The sequence below is a fragment of the Corvus cornix genome, chromosome 5 (assembly GCF_000738735.6).
Source record: "Corvus cornix cornix isolate S_Up_H32 chromosome 5, ASM73873v5, whole genome shotgun sequence".
NCBI lineage: Eukaryota > Metazoa > Chordata > Aves > Passeriformes > Corvidae > Corvus > Corvus cornix.
The window spans coordinates 20,274,869-20,295,885 of NC_046335.1; the positions used below are offsets into that span (position 1 = coordinate 20,274,869).

A 21,017-nucleotide genomic window follows, 5' to 3' on the forward strand; every position below is an offset into this window, starting at 1 on the left:
CTGTGTCACCTGTTCTAGGTGACACTGCCTGGCAGGGGGGTTGGACTGGATGCTCTGCAGAGGTCTCTTCCAACCCTAATGATTCTGTGTGACATCATGATGTTAGTCCTGTATGTGGAAATGCGAGAAAATACCAAGAAGTAAAATACAGAGTGCTTGGATGATAATTGGCTGATCAATAAGGTTTTTTCTTCATTAGTTAATTTATTCTGACAGAACTGCTTTCTGGCATAAGCAGGTGATACCTTTCTAGCTCCTGTCTAAAAGCAGTATCTTGAGACATGAACTTGTGATTATTTTTAAATCTAAATTTTGAACTTGAAACTCTAAAATAATTAGAAAGAAAATAAAATGTAGGCTATGCTGCCTGTATGGGGGGGTTGTATTTTAGGATGTGGTGATTTTGAACTAATTTTTTATCTACAGTGGCATCAATGTGTAGCAAACCAAGACTCATGAGGAGTGGTGTGTTTCGGTTTGTTTTTTTCGCTAGTACTCAGGGGTGGATCCCCTCCTCCCCATCCCCCAGTACTCCTCTTTACTCTCCAGCCCTCAACACTTAAACAAATCTAAAAAAATACAATACTGCTTTTTCGATAATATTTTCCTTACTTGAAAAGGAGTTGGAGTCGATTCTGGATAAATAACTATTAAGAAATCCAGTGTTTTTCCAAAAGAGATCATTGCTGTTGTAGCTTGCACACCACGTAAGAAACAAACAGGTCAAAAAAATGGCCTGTTATTTTGGCCAAAAGGACCCTGACAAAAGAGGAGGCAAAGCAGAATGCAAAACAAATTAATGGCAAATTTAAGTTAAAACACAAAAAAAATTCATTCCTTTGAGGAAAGATGAGAATGTTATAATTGAACGTTAAGTGTGCTTTCCCAGCTGTGGCTGAGCAAAGTATTGAAGGATGTTTTTTTTTTTCAAAATCAAGTATATTTAAAAATGCATAATTTTTTGTTATCTGATTTTTATATGGCTTGATTATTGTCATTGCAGAGGTATGAGAGGATAAGAATCTTAGTGCATTAGTATAGCTTTCAGTATATCCCTGTTTATTTTCAACTATACATTATTCCTTACAACTTGTCTTAAACTGTATCAGCTTTTGAGTATGTGTTTTGTTTTTTCTAATGCAGACTTCTGTTTGTAAAATACTCTTAAAGACTTGCCCCTTGTTTTCAGAGCAGATTTCAGCACTCTTTACCACTAATGGGATTATGCCAAAATCTAATCCTTTCAGAGGTAAGGACATCTGTAGTACAGTCAGATAAACTGCAGTTCAACCACGTTTGACCTTCGGTGTGGATATATAATATTCAGAAAATAGGTTTAGGGCAGTTTTTTTCTTTAGAGTGAAGACTTTCTCAATTATTTTTTGTGAAGTGCCTGTGCAATTACACCTTTTTACATATTATAAATGTGTATGCCGTCATGTGACCTGAAAGAGGGTTATCTGAAATAGATAATGTGGAGAGAGAATAAATGAAAATAGTGCTTTACATTACAAATGATACTGAGTTGCCCGTTCACTTCCATGGGTCAAAAACTGCTTTCTGAAGATGGATATTCATGAACTGCTATTTTAATAAGCTTTTCAATTATAACTATTTAAAAATACATCTAGTTTTTGTTTTCCTTTTTAGTTCAGGTTGATAAATAAAAATTTACTGAAATTGAAAACATGGTGTTTAATTTGGATAAGTATATTTCAGTAGCAAATCCAAAACAAGGACTATCATTAAATTATAAAAATAGTAAATAATCTCATAACAGCAAAAAATGTTGTGTGGATGTGTGATTCTGCCAAGGTAGAAATGTTTTTCCTTTGCTAGAGGAGCCAAATGAAGAATTGTGTTGTGGAAAAATCCCTCTGAATGTCTGGAACAGAAGACAGTTGGAATCCCAAGAGTCCGGACGCTGCTTTACAAGTACTGGAGCTTGCTGGAGTTAATGTCAAGGTAAAGAACAGCCCTTCCTTGCTTGTGATGTGGAAAACCATTTTGACCAGCAAAATACGGATGGCAGTCCTTTCTGCTAAAGCTCTTGGCTGCCTGAATTTTCCAATTTCTCCCAGGAATCCTGATGTGAGGTCCCTGCAGACAGGGCTCCTCATGTGTCCTGCTGTACCAGCGTCTGAGTATTTCATACAGACCTTTCCCCTTGGAGGAACAACTGGCTGAGTCTAGGTGGGCTGTCTTGTTCCAACAGGTAATGTATTCTGGGAAACATACAGTTGTGGAAGTACAGCATTTCTAAAAAAGGATTTATTGCAGAATTCACCTGGTGGGAATACTGCTTGTAGGTTTTGTTTTGGCACAGATTGCCTTTTGTTTCAGAAAATTCAAATTGTTGCAGGATGGAGGCCTTTTCCTGCTGAGCTCACCTTGTTCATGCTCTTAACGAAGAAAAAGCATTAGTGCTGGGAATAACATTGCTGACATCCTGGTTTTTGTGGGCTGAATTTGTCTGTCTGATTTTACTAAGTAGTTTTAGTCTTAAAGCAGCATCTAGTGAAATACCATGTATGTATAAAGAGTTGGCACGTGGCTTGATAAGTGTGATGATGATACTGGTGTTAAAAATCAGGTAGCTAAAGGTGAAGTATATTCACATCTGAGATGGTTTCGCATGTATCACTTAAGTTGGTTTTGGGAGGGGGTAGAGACAAAGTGGAGCAGTTCTTAAACTTAGCAGATCAAATTGCTGTTAGTCTTTATTCAGAGTATCTTTTAGCTTTCATTTTCTGCCCTGAATGATTTTCACGTCCTTAAACAGCTTTATTTCTCTCTGAGGTTCCTGTGTTGCCATGTAGCCTAAATCACTTTAGATAGTAGGTGGGAAACATAAAATAATTCTTCAAATAGAGCGTAGGGTTTTGCCATAGCAGAGAAAGGAGATGTAAAAAGAAACTGGAAAGAGGAAACAGTACAGAGGAAAAGATAAAATAATGCAGCCAGCCTTTAAAAAAACAAAAGGAGAGTTTGCAAGCATACTTTCTTGTCAAAGGAGAAGTGTATGTATGAAACAAAAACCCCCTTTTTTATTCTGAACTTTTCATGGGCAAAGTGCATGTGCCAGTGTGTCACATGCTCTCTTTGCTTTCTAATGAAAATACTGCTCTTGCTGTTTTATACTGACAGTTGCAGGGTATAGTCAGAAATCTGTAGCTGGCTAAAAAAGAATTCATCTGTTGTTTCCGCAGCTCCCTCTAGGCAGCAGCAGTAATCCACATATAACTTAGGGAATTCTCACTACAGTCAAACTGAAACCAGCACAAATAAAGCCTTGGTGCTGCTTGGTATTTCAGATGCTATCCTGTATATGTCAGCAGCCAGCCATGGGGAAGACCCCATCGGGTAACACCCTCAGAGCCTGCAGTGAGAAAGATTTTGGTAAAACTCATGTTACTGCTCAGGTTTAATTTGTTGCTGCTTTGCCTTCATAAAAGACATGAGTACTGTACTTTTTCTTCACTTTTCAAAGAAAAGCCACTGTCATTTCAGCTGAAACTGTAAGACAACCAGCATGGGTTTGGCAGTTCACCAGTTAACAGTCTCAGTGTTCGAAACAGAGCGTCTCTTCCTGGCAGCAAAGTAGGTCTTATAAAAAGTATCACAGTATATATGCAAGTAACAATCCAACAATTTCAGTCACTTTGTAATGACTGTTTAATGAGCTCTTCAATAGAGGTTGTTAATGAAGTTGATGTTCAGTTCACAACAGATTTCATTCCTTCAGAGAGAAGAAAAATTAAGAACCCAAAGGAGACTGCTCATCACAGCTGCATATTGAATAGCTGAGAACTGTAATGAGTGTGAACCTTCTTCTTGAACTCATTAGCAAAGCTTCACAAGCTTCAGTGGAACTGCACAGGTGTGCAACAGTGCAGCATGACTTGAGATGGCCACAAGTACAAGCCCTGGCATTGCATATAATCAGGACGGTGCAGAGAAGTCCTCCCAAAAAGGTGGGGTATGATTCAAGTTGATTATATTAATCCCACAGAAGTTAAACTCTTGGAAGGAGTAAGTTCAGGATGGTCCCAGTGAGATCCAAGTCCTGTGCTACAGTTCATGAGACTTTTCCACGTTTTGGAATAGTTACCCAATATTTTCAGGGTGGAAAGTAAGGCCAGGCAGTTACAAAACTACACAGGACTGGTATCCTGTCTAAGCTAAGAACCTAGAAATTACTAGGTTACTGTGGAAATTCATACCAATGTGTGTACGTGGGGGGGGGGGGCAGGTGTGGGATGGGAATAGGAAGTTAGAGCTGATGGGTTCTGATGAAATACTCTGTATATTGACCTCATAGAGCCTTCATTTGTCCACTTTCACATCATGATTTCCAGTCATACAAAAGTAAGTCTGGTCAGATGGAAGTGACTAAACAGATGAAAAGTATTCCAGCTTTCTGGAGATGTGTTATTGACCAGTGTGAATTCTAGGTTGGCGATGCTGTCAGAATCTCCTGGTGTGCGTCACTAAGACCTCTTAACCATCTTCTGTTCCAGGGCATGATGAGGGCCCTTCAACATCTCGTGCCTTAGTCCACAAAGCCTACATGTAAGTGCAGTATAATGTCATATGTTTTCAGAATCCCTACAAAGGAGGAAGAGAATGCATAAGGGAAAGGCATAATATGCAACTAAAATTCTGCCTCACTGACCAATTTTAACAGCAACCCTGAAACCATTTGATTACTGAGTGGTTTTAAAGTGCAGATGCCTGGTATCTGTTAGAAAAACAATACAGATTATGCTGTTATTACTCATCAGCCTGCCCAAAGAGCCTGGGAGGGAGGCTTTGGTTCATTTTAACACATAAGCATAGGGCTCCTACTCAAATCAAGTTTCTTTTTCTAAGGACATTTTTTGGTACAGTCTTTGGTTCCAAAGACTGTGCTGTGAGCATTAATACTTTATTTATCCCACAAGAAAGGAAGCAAGAGGGCATTTATGTTAATAAACCAAAATGCTATGGTAGTGATGTGAAATTTATCTTTGATTGCTTGTGCTATTTTCAGAATCCAAATACCATCAGCAGGGCAGGGTGTGCTTACTTCGACTATGATCTGTTGCAGATGATGTCATCTAGAACCAATATCCACTCTATGAAAAACCCCCACATGTCTCTCTGTTGGAGAGAGAGGAGACTAACAAAGGTCACCTAAAGCCGTTAAATTGTTTAGAGAAAGTTCCAAGTGTTTGTAACTACGGCTCCAGCTCAACTTTCCAGCTTTTTTCCTATGTTGTCCAAGAATGAAGAAATCTTCATGGTGTGTTATTAATGTAATGCACATAATGCAGATAAAATCACAGAAGTTTATGTAGAGAAAATAATGGCATTATCTGCCACCCTAGATCAGGATTTTCTGTCCTCCAATCTGAAATCTCAGAGCCATATGATGTTCCAAAGAATGGTAACATTGTATTTTCCCATTTTTTGTGCAGGGTTCTGAGAGAAGGTGGTTACTCTCTGCCCTCATGTGAAAGCACTTGAGCCATGAGGGGTCAATTAATTGAGGCAGTGCTGTGAACAGGGAATATGTTCTTCACCCAGATGGATTTTTTTACCTACCTGAGCTCTGAGGTCAGACCTACTGAAGGAAGATGGAATTTAAGCTGTCTTTGCAGTCTGAATAGGGAACTGCATGAACAGAAGAAAAGTGGCTGCCATGGAACAGACCAAAAGTCCACCTGTGCCAAAGTCCTGACTGTGATAGCTGCTAACAGTATGTGGTGAGCGAAGAATAGGAGAATTGGCAAGTACATGTGATACACTCCCTGAGTACTGCCTCCCTTCTGCCATGTAGTTGCAGTTCAGAAGCATCCCCAGTCATACAGGTTTTGTGGGTTTAGTATCTTCCCTCAGCTTTCTCTTCTGTGAAATTTCAGTCTCTCCATAAACCTATGTAAACTTTATTACCCACAGCAACCTTTAACAACAAGTTTCAGTAAGTCAGCTGCTACTCCTGACTTCGTCCAGCTGTGCTTTCCTTGCACCCTAAAACTTCATATAGTGAGAAGCACCATTACAGGGAGTGGTAAAGTGTACAGATACTGAAGTCAGCTGTGATTTTTGGGACAGGGAGGGTATGTCAAGAGCTAACTGATATTTGATTGCTTTGACAGTTTGCAGCACTGGGAGTTGTCACTCAAGTGTTTTGTTTGGGTTTTTTTCAGGTAATGCAAGGATCTATATAGCAAAGATAACTTCTCCCTTCCATCCCCCCCACTGATAAGAACTACTGAACATAAAATTTGGCGACCAAAGGGGAAGGCCCTGAGGGGAGACCTAGTGGGAGGGGAGGGATATTGTTTCATGTAGCAGATGAGAAGATTCATTTAGTTATTCCAAGAATTCCTGCAGTAGTCTCTCTCCACCACACAAACTTCATAGTATGAAGTGTTTTCTTATGAACTGTTCAATCCTTAGTCAGTGCAGCTGACCATATATGTTAGGTTTAAAAAGGAGAATGAATAGATCAGATTCCAGATTTAGTCTTTTGAAGAGGACCCCATGGCTGTTAGGTGGTTGTTTGGATTCTTTTGGATGTAATGAGTGATGGTTTTAGAATCCCAGAGCTCAGCAGTACTACTGCTGTTCCTTTCTATCCCTACTACACTGTCTGAAATGGCTATTTAGGACATCCCTCTCACAGCTAGTGATGGAGCTAAAACCCCAAAACTGCATCAGACAGGGTGTCATGGGGTAGGTCAGCCAAGGAGAACAATGACACTGAATGCAAGAGAAACAGTATTAACTTCTTTTATAGGAAAAATATTTTAAGATTTCCCAAAAAAGCTTGTTGAGCCTCTTCCAATTTCAAACAAAACATTTTATTCCCATGCTTTGCATTATTTCTGAAGTATTCTAGAGAACATATATACTAAATGCCAGAAATAATACAACTTGCTCACACAGATTTAAAATATCAAGTATTACATAAAGGTGTGCACAAACCCAAAAATGTCTCAAGGGATTGATCAGAGCAGAAATGGAAGAGAATATCTATAGGATACAAACATTTACAATAAAAGATCTGGCAAATATTTAAATTCTATTTTCCTGGACCTTTCCAAGAGCTTCTAAAATATTTTTTACCAAGGTAAACACAAGAAGGAATATGCAAGACAAACTGGAAATATCAAACTTCATTGATAAAGGCAGTATCTCGGAATTCTTTTAACAGGCATAATGTATATGCAATGATGAGAGACAGAAAAGTTGAATAACGTGTAAATATATCCATCATCCATTAGTAACAGCAAACAGCTGTATTAATTTACAAGAACCTGTACCAGTCCAACATACCACATCTTTCCAATGTCCTACTAGTTTCTGTGAAATAAATATTCTGGAAAGATCCATGTTACTTTGTTGTGGTTGGACACTGGCCCAATGCCAGGCACCCAGGAGAGCCGCTCGCTCACCCTCCCCTGCCACAGCTGGGCAGGGGAGGGAAAAGGAAAAAAAATTAACAAACACTTCATGAGTGAGATAAGGACCAGGAGAAACACTTCAAGGGCAAAACAGGCTTAACTTAAGCTGTAAAATGAATTTGTTACTAACAGAATCAGAGGAGGATAATGAGAAGTAAAATAAGCCCTTAAAACACCTTCCCCCTGCCCCTCCCTCCTTCCCACCGACAGCACAGGAGACAGGGCCTGGGGGTTTGGTCAGTTCATCACTGAGATTTCCTTCTGCTGCTCCAGGAGAGGAGTCTTCCCCTGTGAGGCCGTGGGTCCCTCCCATGGGAGACAGTTCTCCTGAACTTCCCTGGCGTGGGTCCGCTCTCCCGCGCAGCGGCCGCACCGCCCCTGCTGCAGCGTGAGCCCCTCCCACGGGCCCACAGCCCTCCCAAACTGCTGCGCCGGGGCTCTCTCCTTCCTCGGGGTGCAGTCCCCCAAGGACAGGCTGCTCCAGCCTGGCAGCAGGGCCCTCTCTCTCCAGCGGGTCTCCCACTGGATCACAGCCTCCTCCAGGCATCCACCCGCTCCGGCACGGGCACCTCCCCCACGGGCTGTGGGTGGATCTCTGCATCCCCCGTGGATCCCCACGGGCTGCAGGTGGATCTCTGCATCCCCCGTGGATCCCCACGGGCTGTGGGTGGATCTCTGCATCCCCCGTGGATCCCCACGGGCTGTGGGTGGATCTCTGCATCCCCTGTGGATCCCCACGGGCTGCAGGGGCACAGCTGCTGCACCATGGTCTGCACCACGGCCTGCAGAGGAACCTCGGCTCCGGCGCCTGGAGCACCTCCTGCCCCTCCTTCTGCACTGACCTTGGTGTCTCCATGTTGTTTTCCCTCACATGTTTTCCCACACAATCTTGTGACTTTGTTTTGATTTTCTTCTTAAATATGTCATCAGAGGTGTTACCAACCTCTCTCATTGGTCCAGCCTTGGCCAGCAGCATGTCCATCTTCAGAGCCATCAGCCATTGGCTCTGCCAGACACGGTGGAAGCTTCCAGCAGCTTCCTCGCAGGAGCCACCTTTGTGGCCCCCCTGCTATGTAAAACCAGGCTGTGCCAAACCGATACATACTTTTAGAAGCACTTTTAACATCAATTTTGGTTTAGTCTTTTCTCTTTCTGAAAAAGAATATGATTTAAGCTTGAATTTTCTTTTCCTCTGGTACACTAGTGTCTGTGAAGTCTGTAGGATAAATGTCCATTAGAACTTGATTGTCTTTGCTGCTGCTGAGATAGTAAATAAAGGCACTCAGGCAACTTTTTCTCCCTTTAATGGTTATGCCAGTATCAGAAGGGTGGCAGAACCTGGCCGGAGGGTGTTGCATCTCAAAAGTCCCATGTTTGTATGGGACTCTCGGACATGGCCAGATCATTACAAACACAGCTGTTTCAAGAGTAGGGAATTTTGCTGATCTGCACACTTAAGAAGCTGTCTTTGTTTCTGATGTAACACTGAACGAGTCCAGATTACAGAAGAGGAGGTCATAAATTATTATTCGCATGAGTTTCAGCAGTTTTGCTTTTAGAGTTTGCTGAGAATCAACCTAAAATGGAAACATGCCTCTCCCTCAAAATAAGCAGCTAAATTAATCTATAATGCAATATTGTAGGTTTTTTTAAATGGCTTTAACGATGAGAGAGTATTTATTTTGTGTAAGACCATCTCATGGAATTCATGAATCTAGGCCCTTGCTTTTGCTCACTGAAGCAGCCTTCATTTATATTCAGAAATACAGAATCAAATTGAGTTTTAAATATTTGGAAAATACAGACTCTAATAGAGTATGTACATGGCATTTGCAATCACTCAGTTTTCCAGCTGTAGTAGCCAGCAGTTCTAAGGGCTCTATCATTATGTTTTCTTGGACACTACTAGCCTAGATTACATAAGACCTGACTATTGTCTGATTAATTTAATTATAGTTAATCATTAATCTATAATTCCATGAAAACCAGCATAGATATTACAAAATGAATTTAAAAATACCTACCTGAGGGCGAATATTCACACAATATTTTCCATTCTTATGCCAAGGCTTTCAAATAGATGAGTGATCCATGGTAACCTTGGTAGCAGTTCTGCAGAGCCAGTCTGTGGAGTTGGCTGGGAACAGGTGTGATCCTGCCAGTAAAGCCAGGCACTCAGGCCACTCAGGTGTTAACAATGCAGCTGGTGCAGAGCAGCTCCTACCCCGAGTCCTGATGTCTGCAGGACGTGTAGAGAGCCAGGCCTCCATTCATTTGTTTGTGGTATATGAATGGGCTGAGCACAGCCAAGCCTGACCTCATCTAGCAGCAGGTATGGTAGAAGGATGCTTTAGTGGTTTAGACTGAGGGTTGTTCCTTGTGTCTGAGCATGGATTTCCTTAAGCACATTGTGGAGAATGTATGTCCCAATTACAGCCATGCTGTGGCCAGCCAGAAGGTAACTATGTGATTCTTGTAGTTGTACTGCAAATGTTACAAAGGTCAGGTAACAGATCTCACTACAAGATAGAGAGATGTTCTTAAAACATGTTGGAGGAGCTAAAAGTCAGCCTTCAATGCAGTAAACTGTAACCTAAAGGCATGATCTACTCCCTTGGTCTAAGTCTAGGTTTGAGGCAGCTCAACATAGAAAGTGCTAAAAGGACAGTTCTACCCTGTAAGAGTGAGGTAAGTAGGGACAGCAGTAGTGGTAAGAAAACAGGAGTTATAGGGTGTTCGGAGCAATAAGCATGCTCAGATTAAACAGCATTGGACTATGGTAAAAACTGGATCAGTCATCCAAAAAAACCCCAAACAACCGTCATTAACTTGACTGGGTAGCCTGGTCTTCAAAGCAAATTAAAATAAACCAGCTCCTAAATAGGTTTATCAAAAAGTGAGAGAGTGATAGTGAGGGACACAAATGCCCTAATGTTTCTTACCTGTTATCCTATGAACAGCTGCAAAATCAGTGATAATTTTCCTTCTACCAAAATAAAAGCAGTATGAAGAAGAAGCTTCTTTTCCCACCTCACTGAACTAAACCAAGAACAGCAAACAAAAGACTAGATTTGTTTTAGGTCAGGATGACAGAATGAGAAAAAATCTGTTCCAGTTTAGGCCTGGTGGAAGTTTCAGAAATTTGCTATTAGAAAAATAACTGAACCTTCTGACATGTAGGTGTTTGAGAACTTTAACCTTTTTTTTATTTTAATATGATTTTAATTATCAAACTTTGTCCTTTTTTTTTAGTCATATAAGAACCCCAAAGTCTTATTGTTGGTCTCCTGCTTCTTACATTTTGCTTTAGATTAGGGTGTATTTTATATTTGCTCAGTTTATAGATATAAATTTTCCTATTTAGGCAGAGCATTCACATCTACCTCTAGAATTATCATCAGGACCGTATGTTTTGCCCTGCACTGATAAGAGGTTCAAATAAGTGGTTTGTCCAAAAGAAGACCACTCTGGAGGTACTTTCAGCTAAGCATATTCTGGGGAAAAAGGATATGGACAAGGTTATCTTCTCATTTGATTCACTGTATGCACAATCACCCCTTGACCAGATTTTGGCTGTGATACTTTGGGATGTTATAGCTCAGTTTGCTTGCATTCTTCCATGAGAATTTGGTTCTGCATTGTCACAGCAGGAAGATAATCACTGACTGGGTCTTGAATGCTTGTGAGAATCTGACCTATCCCTCGGCTGATTTTCTGCCCGTAAGACCCACTGCTGTTTTTGGCTGAGACTGTCTGACCTCTGTAGACTTGAGCCTGATGCTCACATATCCCAAACTTGCTTAGCAGGATAAACACATCTCTACGGAAAGCTTTGGTGAAAATAGCATAAAGAAAGGGGTTGGCACAAGAATTGAGTGGGTAGAAAAGTACCAGCAAAATCTTGGAATTGGAGACAGTTATCAGTGGTTTGTTCATAATGGCAGATAAAGCATGGAAAGAGATGGGAGCCATGCACAGAAAGTCCGTGAAAATCAACACAGCCATCCGCTTGGCAATTTTGGTGTCTTTGTCCCCTGACTTGTACTGGGGGTTTCGCACAGTTACGTAGATTTTTATGTAGCAGGCACAAATGATGACAAAAGCAATAATGTTACATATTAAAACGAAGACAATGTAGGCTTCAGCCACTGGTGTTTCAGTGTCCATAGGCAAGCAGATGCTGACTTTGCTGTAGCTGCTGACACCAACCAGTGGCAAAAGGGCAAGCAGGATGCAGGAGAGCCACCCTCCCAGCATGATGAGCACGGCATGACGGAGACGAATCTTCCGGTCGGGGCGCATGGCGAAGGTGATGGCGTACCAGCGCTCCAGAGTGATCATAGTCAGGGTGTACACAGAGAGTTCACTGGCAAAGACCGTGAAAAACCCGGCTGTGTTGCAGCCAGGCCCAGTCTGCCACTCTATGGCATGGTTATAGTACTCTGACCTGGTGTGGAGATCCACTGAAGCAATCAGAAGGAGGTATAACCCCATGCAGAAGTCAGCAAAGGCCAAGTTACACATCAAAAAGCGAGGTACAGTCAGTTTATAATGACTGGTGAGAAGGATGAAAAGGACAAAAATGTTGCCTAGGATGGCAAGCAGGTTCACAAACCACACCACAATCCTCAGAAACTGATATCCCATTATATCCTCACACGGATTAAACTCATCAGGCTCTGGCGTGCATACTACGTCTTCATTGCCTCCACAGGCAGGATAGTCATAATGACTGTCAAAGGTCTGGACATTCTCTGTTTGGGGGTTCTTGAGCTCTTTGCCAAAGCCAAAATTTCCTTCTCCACGGTCTTCCAAAAAAATGTAATAATGGGAATTTTCATGAAAATTTGTGAACTTGGTGTTTGTGTCATACACAGCATCGGTGTGGTCTGTGTATTCTTCTGCATAATCTTTGTAAAACGGGTCTCTGATAGCCTTGACTGATCTCTTATGAAAGCTGTGGCTGCTCTGGTTACACATCAGGTACTCCAGGATCCTGAAAGAGTAGATGGGGAAATCACTGCTGGCATTTACAGTCTGATTGGCACACAGCATGTAAACAAAGGGAATGCTTCAAAAGCAAATCATCCTGAATAAAAATGTAGCTATAAAAATGTGATTGGATATATTTTTGTTAACAGACCATATAGTGTACGACAGCATTTCTGGCATTTTTAAAATTTTATCCTCAGTAGTATTTTTACTTGTTTGGCATCCATAATCTATCTTCTTTTTTGGAATCTACATTCTTAGTAGGTAAGAAGACATTTACCTACTGTTTATAACTTCTTGGATAATACATACAGTATTACATTCTTTTTCACTATTGTTCACAATTCCATTTGTCCCAGAACTTCCATCAGTCTAATTTCTGTTCAGTAGCTTCTTTAGAGTTAACTAGCAATGCAGCAATTTGGAATCCTGTACCTCATGGTGTGATGCAGCTGTATTTGCAGTCAAAAAATTTTCAGTAGTCAAAAGCTTTTCAATTAGAAAACATACAAGACTTGAGGGTATAAACCCTCCAACACTTTTTTCCCAGGCCTTGCTGTAGCACATTACCCTTTTCTTTTTTCTTTCCCTTTAATTATGGGCTCAACAAGAGGAGGAACTGCTGCAAAAGGTCCTACAAAAAATTCTTCTGTCAGTTTGCAATTGTAATCTGTTTCAAAGGACATTGCCTATACCTAGAAAAAATAGTTACAAAAGTGCCAATAGATGTATTTTTATATTACTAAGAAAACATTGTCTTCACTGACATACTTTAAAAATAAATGCCAGTTAGTGAAACTCACCCACTTTTTTTTTTCCAGCTCTTGAAAGCACAGCAGTGACTTGGATATGATAGGTCAGCCCGCATTAGCTGAAGAAATACCTTTACAGCTGGTAATTTCTTTAAAGCCCACGTATTTTTTGCCATTAGTTCTTTTACACTTTCCAATCCTTTGGCTGGAAGGTTGGCAACAGCTGTTCTGGAGATGTCCCTAAGTAAGTAAAGAAAAAGATGACTGGATCAGATGTTTTTTTCAGATTGTTACAGTTCTTCAGGAGTTTCACAGAGTTCTACAATAAAAATCAAATCCAGAGGAGGTGGGGATTCCATATTGCCTTGCTAAGTTCTGATACCATTCAAATTAAAGTAGGCTGTTCATTTCTCTGTGACTTTCACTGTCTTTTAAAGCTCTTGTCTTTTAATGTCTTATAGCACAGAATATGAATTATAATGAAATATCATAACTTTTAAAATTATACCTTTAAAGCCAACCAGACACAAATGCATATGCAAACACAAAGTTTTAAAAATTCTTTAAAGAAATCACATCTTCCATTGGAAGAGTTATATTCCCTTAGACTTCTTTAGATTCATTGTAACCTATTGGCACACTTTAATAGAAAGCATTGTAATTCCTAAAAGAATTCCTATATATTATCTATATACTGAAATTAAAATTTTCTGTCTTAGTCCATCCTGAATCTCTCAGAAAACTGAGTATTATGTTTATTGCTTTCTACTTGTCTGCTGAGGTGGACTCATGAGAGAGATGATGCAGAGTTGATGAGGAGGTGGCTTTTCCTTTCAAACTGCCAGGTGCCTGTCACCTGTGTTTTCTGCTCAGTTTTTGCTTTGTCCCAAAACCTCTTCTAGTGACACTTGAAGTCAAGATATTCTTAGAGTTACTGTCTGTGGAGAGGTGAACCTGTAAAAAGGGTTCTAGTGTAGAAACATTTTCTGAGCACTGTTTTATTATGAACACCCTCATAATAAATAATGCAGCTTTTTTTTACACTTTCTTATCCCTCTAGAAGTCTTGCTCATTGTCTGGTTTCTTGCACCTAAAAGGAAATTAGAACTAATTTTATGCTTTAAGCAACTTTTAAATGTCTAAAACACTGGGGTTTGCAGTGTTTTTTTTTTTTTTCTCCCCTTTTGAGTTGTTTGGTTTTAAATTGAGTTAGAAAATGCTGCTCCTCTTTGTAGGAGGACTTTTTCACTTCTAAAAACTTCCTTGCTATCATATGTTTTTTAATATGTCACAACTAATTAATTTCAACTACATAAAATTCTTTTCAATAGGTGTTTCTACCAACAGCCTGAACTGGCTCTTAGAAGAGTCTGAATGTTGCCTGCTATCACTTTACCTTCTAAAGAATCACAGAATAGTTGAGTTTCCAAATCATCCAGTCTGACCTCCTTGATCAAAACAGGGTCACCTGGAGCAGATTGCTCTGAGCTGTCCCCATTAATTTCTCAGCATTTTCAGGACAGGAGACAGCCTCTTTAGCAATTTGTTACAGCATTTGACCACCCTCATAGTAAAGAAATTTTTTCATATGTATGATGAGGTCCCCTCTCAGTCATCTGTTCTCAAGGCTGAACAGGCCCAGCTCCCTCAGTCTTTCCTTGTGAGAGAGATGCTCCAGACCCTTAATCATATTTGTAGCCCTCCACTGGACTCACTCCAGGAGCTCCAAGTCTCTCTTGGACTGAGGAGCCCAGAACTGGACACAGCACTTCAGATGTGGCCTCACCAGGGCTGAGGGACAGGATCACCTCCCTTGACCTGCTGGCAATGCTTTTCCTGATGTACCCCAGGATACCACTGGACTTCTTGGCCACAAGGCAGGACACGCTGCTGGCTCACGGACAGCTTGCTGTCCACCAGGACCCCCTCATCCTTCTCCCCAGAGCTGCTTACAAGCAGGTCAGCCCCCAGCCTGTACTTGTGCATGGGGTTATTCTTCCCCAGGTGCAGGACCTGCATTTGCCTTTGCTGGATTTCAGGCAGTTCTTCTCTGGCCATCTCTCCATCCTGTTGAGGTCCTTCTGAAGGGCTGTACAGCACCCTGGGGTATCAGCTCTGTGTCATCAGCAAATTTACTGAGGAGGCATCTGCCTCTTAATCCAAGTCACTCCCCAATCTCATGGTCACTATAGCTATGCCTGCACCCAACCTTCACATCTCCAACAAGGCCTTCCATATTTCTTAGTATAAGGCCAATCAGCACACCATTCCATGTGGGATCCTCCATTACCTGTGAGAGGAAGTTGTCATCAGTGCTTTCCAGGAACCTCCTGGACTGATTATGTTTTGCTGTGTTGCTTGTATTGTGTCAATATCCCAGAGAGGGTGCAAAGGGATGTCCCATAGTCCTTTCTTGTGGTTATATCTTTGCTTGTATTTACTGGAGTCAGCCCCTCTTAAGTCTCCCTTTATTCCTTGGGCAGTTGCTATAGCTATCCCCTTTCCACACCTTATCTCTGTTGAGCCTGGCTGTGTCCCCATTTCCCTTCAAATGTAGTTCAAAACTCCCATAACAAGCCCTGCTAAGTCCTGAGCGAAGTCCTTTTCCCCCTTTGAGACATTTTATAGAACTCTTCTCCAGTAAAACATCTTGATAAATTAGATCTTGGGATAGATCTTACCAAGAAAAAGTTGGCCTTTCAGCAACCCTCATGGGTCTCCATCAAGTGCTCATGGTGGTGGCAGCTATCTTGCAGCAGGTTAAATGCTGCGTGATGGGAGATGCTAAGACTCTTTGAAAGGGAAATTACACCTCACACACATTTGAGAGTTCTTTGAAGATGTACTGGCACAAACCTATGGAGAAAGATGATCCTGTTTGTGCAATGAATTGGGAATTCTGACAAGCCTTGACAAAATCAGATATCAAGGGCTGTTGAGAACTAATCTGTTGTGTGGCAAGGGGAATGTCTCTCCTGGATTAATTGAAAAATAAAAGAATTGGGGGAAAGCCTGAGAACAGATGACAAGTTTTCATGCTAGAGGAAGAATGGAAAACTAATTGGTATCTGAATATACAGGTCATTGCAGCAGGGCCCACAGAGGCCAGGCTGGTGCTGGTGCTACTGAAATACTCCTAAACAGGATGGGAAGGAAATGAGAGTAGCTGCAACAAAGCTTGTTTCTGGCACAAAGTAATACAAGGTAGTGAAAGCTAAAGCTGATTGTCTAAAGCAGAAGGCTCCTGCAAGAGTATGTGGCTGAGCAGGAAAATAGTCAATATGATTCAAAATTAATGTATGTAAAGTACATTTAGGAAAAAGCAATTTTAACTTTACATGGATGACAATGGGGTTTAATTTAGCTAGCACTCTGGAAAGATCTTGGAGTCCTCTGTGAATTCTAGGTCAGTGCTTTTAGTAATGTTGAAGGGGAATAGAATGCTTGGGAAAGAAATAGAAAATAGAGCAGAAAAACCTCACTTTGTAAATCTAGTATGACTGTAACTTAAATATTACATGCAGTTCTAAAAATACTAAATGCAGTTATAATAGGAGCATGGAAAGCTACAGCTAGGATGATAAAAGTATCAAGTTGTTTATATATGAAGTAATAAGGTACAGATAAGGACTTTCCTCTTGGGAAAAGCTATGTCTGGAAACAGCAGTAAGGCTATAGTGCCATGCAGATTGTAAAGAAGGTGATGGGTAATGATTATTCACTCTTGTGAGATAAGTTTTGGAACACCTAAGAATGTGAGGCGATTTAAAGAGATTTAAAAATAAGAGAAGGCATAGTCTTTACACAGAACTGCATCATTCCATTGTGAAAATCAGTGCCATGGTTTATCATGTAGGCCAAAAAGCTAAGTAACAAAAAGGACAATATACCTTTTTGTTTGGGTTTTATTCACAGTTGTGTAACATTCCCATCAGAAATGGCTGGCTCAGGAAGAACACCCTGGGGGACAAGGGCTCATGCTTTGGAAACAGCTGCTGAGAGGAGCTTCTCTGGATGTACAGGGAAGGGAGCTGCAGCTCCTGGAGAGCTGTGAACAGAAGGGAGTAGCCAGCCCAGGGCTCCAGCTGTGGAAACAATTTCCCAGGGAGGAGAGGTGAACATGCAAAGTCTGTGGCAACTCAGAGTGTTACCAAGTGATGTTAAAAAGTGTGAAAGAAACATCTGTTCAGTGAGAAGAAAGGGTTTGGAAGAATCAGTTGTAAGACTGTCATTTCTATTCTATCTTACCAAATCCTGTGAATCCTTTTATGTATGTGCCTATGGGTATATATTTAAGCAGACAAGTATTGTAGGTTTTGTTTTCAAACACTCTGTTTTATACTGGGGAGCTTGGTGAAAAGTTACAGGCACAGATGCCCTGAAGTTCTTGTTGATTTAGGATTAATCCTGTTGTAGAGCTACCTATAGATACTTGGCCCCATCCATAGGCCGTATTAAGCACAATGGCTCAGAAGTTTGGAAGTTTCCAAAATCCCAGTTTGGGAAGTCCCTAAACTGCTGCTATGTGGTGTCTGCCACCAAGAAGTCTTGTGACCTCTCTGTACCACTGCTATTGCAAATCAAAAAGCTTCCCGGGAGTCTGGTGATAATTTGTCTCGCAGTGGAAGGTAACTTCTTAGTTACTCTACGTAGGCCCACACTTCGCTAGTCACAAAGTGTGTGTCAGCTGGCCAAGAGGAAAGTGTGGCGTTCTCAGGGATTTTTTTACCTTACAAATCTAGTCTTGATGATTATCTAATCAGATTCACAATCTACTTCAAGCAGCATAGCAGCTGTCTTCAAACTAGATTGAAAAGGTTTATAAACAATTACTAATCCTCAGAGCCATGTGAATCAAAGTAGTTGGAGTTGCCAAGACTGTAATATCTGTGCCTGCATGTGGATACTAAAAGGCTAGCAGAGAAATTTTCTAGCTTTCTACAGCTGCCTGTGAAAGTCTCTGTTCTCACGCTAACTAGCTGGGAAACAGTTTGAGATTTTGTAAACTATTTCACAGGTGCAGGCTGTTTGTGTCTTTGTTTTCCACACTGAGAAAAATATTTTGAAAATGGTGTCAGAGCATTCCGCCAATCGCTCTGAGAGGCAGATAGTCAAGCACCCAATAGCGTTCTGCCACCCTTGCGAACAAAGCTATATAAGCTGATTTAGACAATTAAATATAGCCACTTCTGGCCACTTAACCCGAAACTAGACTTGTGTCATTTTTGCTGTTCTTGGTACAACAGCGACACCTGCATTCAGACAAGAGACACATTTTCCTGAATGATTTGTGTGCCAGTGTACAGAATCATACAATCATTAAGGTTGGAAAAGACCTTTAAGATCATCAGTCCAACCATCAGTCTAGCACCACCACCATGTTCACCACGTCCTCAAGTGCCATATCCACACGTTTTCTGAGCACTTTCAGGGATTGTGACTCTACCACTTCCCTGGGCAGTCTGTTCCAATGCTTTACAAGCCTTTCTGTGAAAATATTTTCCTGGCATCCAATCTAAACCTCCCCTGTCACAACTTGAGGCAATTTCCTCTTGTCCTGTCACTTCTTACCAAGCCCTGATCAGTCAAGTATGGTCAGTCCCAATCAGTCAGGGAGTATCAGTCCTGATTTTGGTCTGCTGACAAAAATGGGAACTGACTGCAGTTATGTCTGCCTCATTAACATCTAATAATATTGATGCCTAAGATGATGTTGAAACATGGCAGTGCTTACATTGCATGTAAGAGTGTCTTGCTGGCACTGCTAAACTGTAGCTGGCACACTTAAGGAAACACAAGAGAGACAAGAGGTCTGATGGACTTGTCAAGAGGATCTGTCTCAAACTGAAGTGACTGTAAAAGAGGTTAGGGAGGAAACTGATAAAATGAATGATAGCAAGTCACAAGGACTGGATGGTTTTCACCAGGAAAGTTCTGAAGCAGCTGAAGGAGGAAGTAGTTGAATTGGTAAGAGTCATGGAACCTTCAGCTTAGCTCTCCTGCTGAAAGGCAGCAAACAAGCCACTACCAAATACGATATAACCTGGGAAAGTCAGCATGTAAGGGGTTTTTGTAAAAATAAGTCCTGCCTTGCAGACTTCTCTGAGTGTTGTACTTATGATCTGCTCAAAGTCTCCCGGGACTTCTACAAGGCTTTTGACAAATGCCCACAAGGCTGAGACACAAACCAGGCAGACAAACTCTTGTGGAAGGTGTCAAATGCTCAGGATTATGGAAAAGGCTAGCAACATTCACTGCTAGCCTAGAGCCAGACCAGACTTTAGCTTTTAAGTAGCCGTGGTCTAGAGCCTGCTGAGGTACTGGGAGTGCTAGCGTAGAGTTCTACACAGTGAGACGGAACAGCAACCAAAGTGCTCTCAACCAATTTCAACATTTTGGCCTGGTAGCGGTTTTGTTTCGTCCTCACATTCTTATAAATCTCTTGTGACATTTCTAGGCTGTTGCTTATCTCAGATGAAATTTACACACTATATTGAATGTTAAAGAGACATTGGAGAGGTTCAGATAAATGTGGGAATAAAACATAGCTTATGAATTCAGAGCTGTCGTTTTCTGAAACAACTGTTTATTGTAGAAGTGTTAAACAGATATGTAGTTGCTCAGATTTTTTTCTTTTTTCCTGGATTATTATATTTTGGTCCAATTCTTTTTTGGTTTTATGAAGTCAGAATTTCAGAACTAGATCTAAGAGATAATAGCTTTTGTCAATAAGCCTTTTCATTGCTGGAAGCATGCAATTGTAGTATGAAATCCAGTAATAGCAATAATTTAAAAGACAGGTAATTAAGAAAATGAGATTGAATGCATCATAGTACAATTGAGAATTTTTACCTAATCATATACAAATTTCTGAGAACTGCAATAGTTTAAAATGTGTAAAATATATAATAGATGGACTTAAACTACAGATACTATTTTAATTCTACTGAAGGATTTTTTAAATCTACAAATTAGCATTGTTTGATTAGCAAAATATGGAGTGCTCCTCTTGCTCAAAGACTTGCTTGTGTCCCATGGCAGGAACCATTCCTAGACTGGGAAATGATGCTTTAAAGAGAAATTCTGCATTCTAGAGATAATTAACTACTCACATGTATCTTGCGTGACTGTAACGTTTTCAGCTTGGACTGTGCTGTGTAAAAGCTAATTGAACAATGAGCCTGATTGTATTTTTGTTGTACTCTGTTGAACTTTTGCTCTAGGCAGCAGCTCTTGTTGCATTTAGTAAATCAGGTCCACTGAGTTGCTGAATCCTTGCCAAGGTTTCATTTTGAGGTGAAGAGCAGTGTACTGTCATCATACTGTTAAATTAGTTTTCTAAAAGGAGCAATCTGTGGATACATCCACATACATCTGAGTATACAACCGTGACAAAGGAACCAGAATTACTGACATCTGTTTTCCTCTGTTCAGGGATTACAATCCTTGCTTCCTCTGCTGTTGTGCAAATTTGGAAAAAAAAAAAAAAAATTAACTAACTTTTTAGTACTTACTTAAGTTTAGGTGGTCTGAGAGCATGGCCAAACTCACACAACATACATATAGTCAGGCACAATTCTTTGTAGATAAATCTCATTTGGTTTCTTTAAAGCCAAAATGGAACCTTACCCTATTAGGGGTGGATCCATGTTCTGTTTTTCAGCCTTTAAGTTACTGTTGCTGCTGAAATCCTGACCAAAAAAAAGGCACAATCTGTGGGGAACATGTTCCAATGACCATAAATTCTTATCTCACTTGAGTGCATATAGGGGACTCCAAACAATAAGTTCTGCCAGCTTGGTGGAGAGGCAAGACAGAATTT

The 21,017-nt window shown here is 40.8% G+C and overlaps 1 protein-coding gene across 2 annotated transcripts in view; it reads right to left on the reverse strand.

Moving 5' to 3' along the window:
* Window positions 1-8,417: 8,417 nt before the first annotated feature.
* The window catches only part of TSHR (thyroid stimulating hormone receptor), a 61,623-nt gene continuing 49,023 nt past the window's right edge, over window positions 8,418-21,017 (reverse strand). For both annotated transcript variants that reach the window (XM_039553227.1, XM_010393679.4), the window contains 2 exons: window positions 13,247-13,435; window positions 8,418-12,447 (listed from right to left, as the gene is read on the reverse strand). In XM_039553227.1, coding sequence (XP_039409161.1) covers window positions 11,043-12,447; window positions 13,247-13,435 — 1,594 coding nt within the window. In that variant the 3' untranslated portion in view covers window positions 8,418-11,042. The remainder of the gene's footprint in view (window positions 12,448-13,246; window positions 13,436-21,017) is intronic.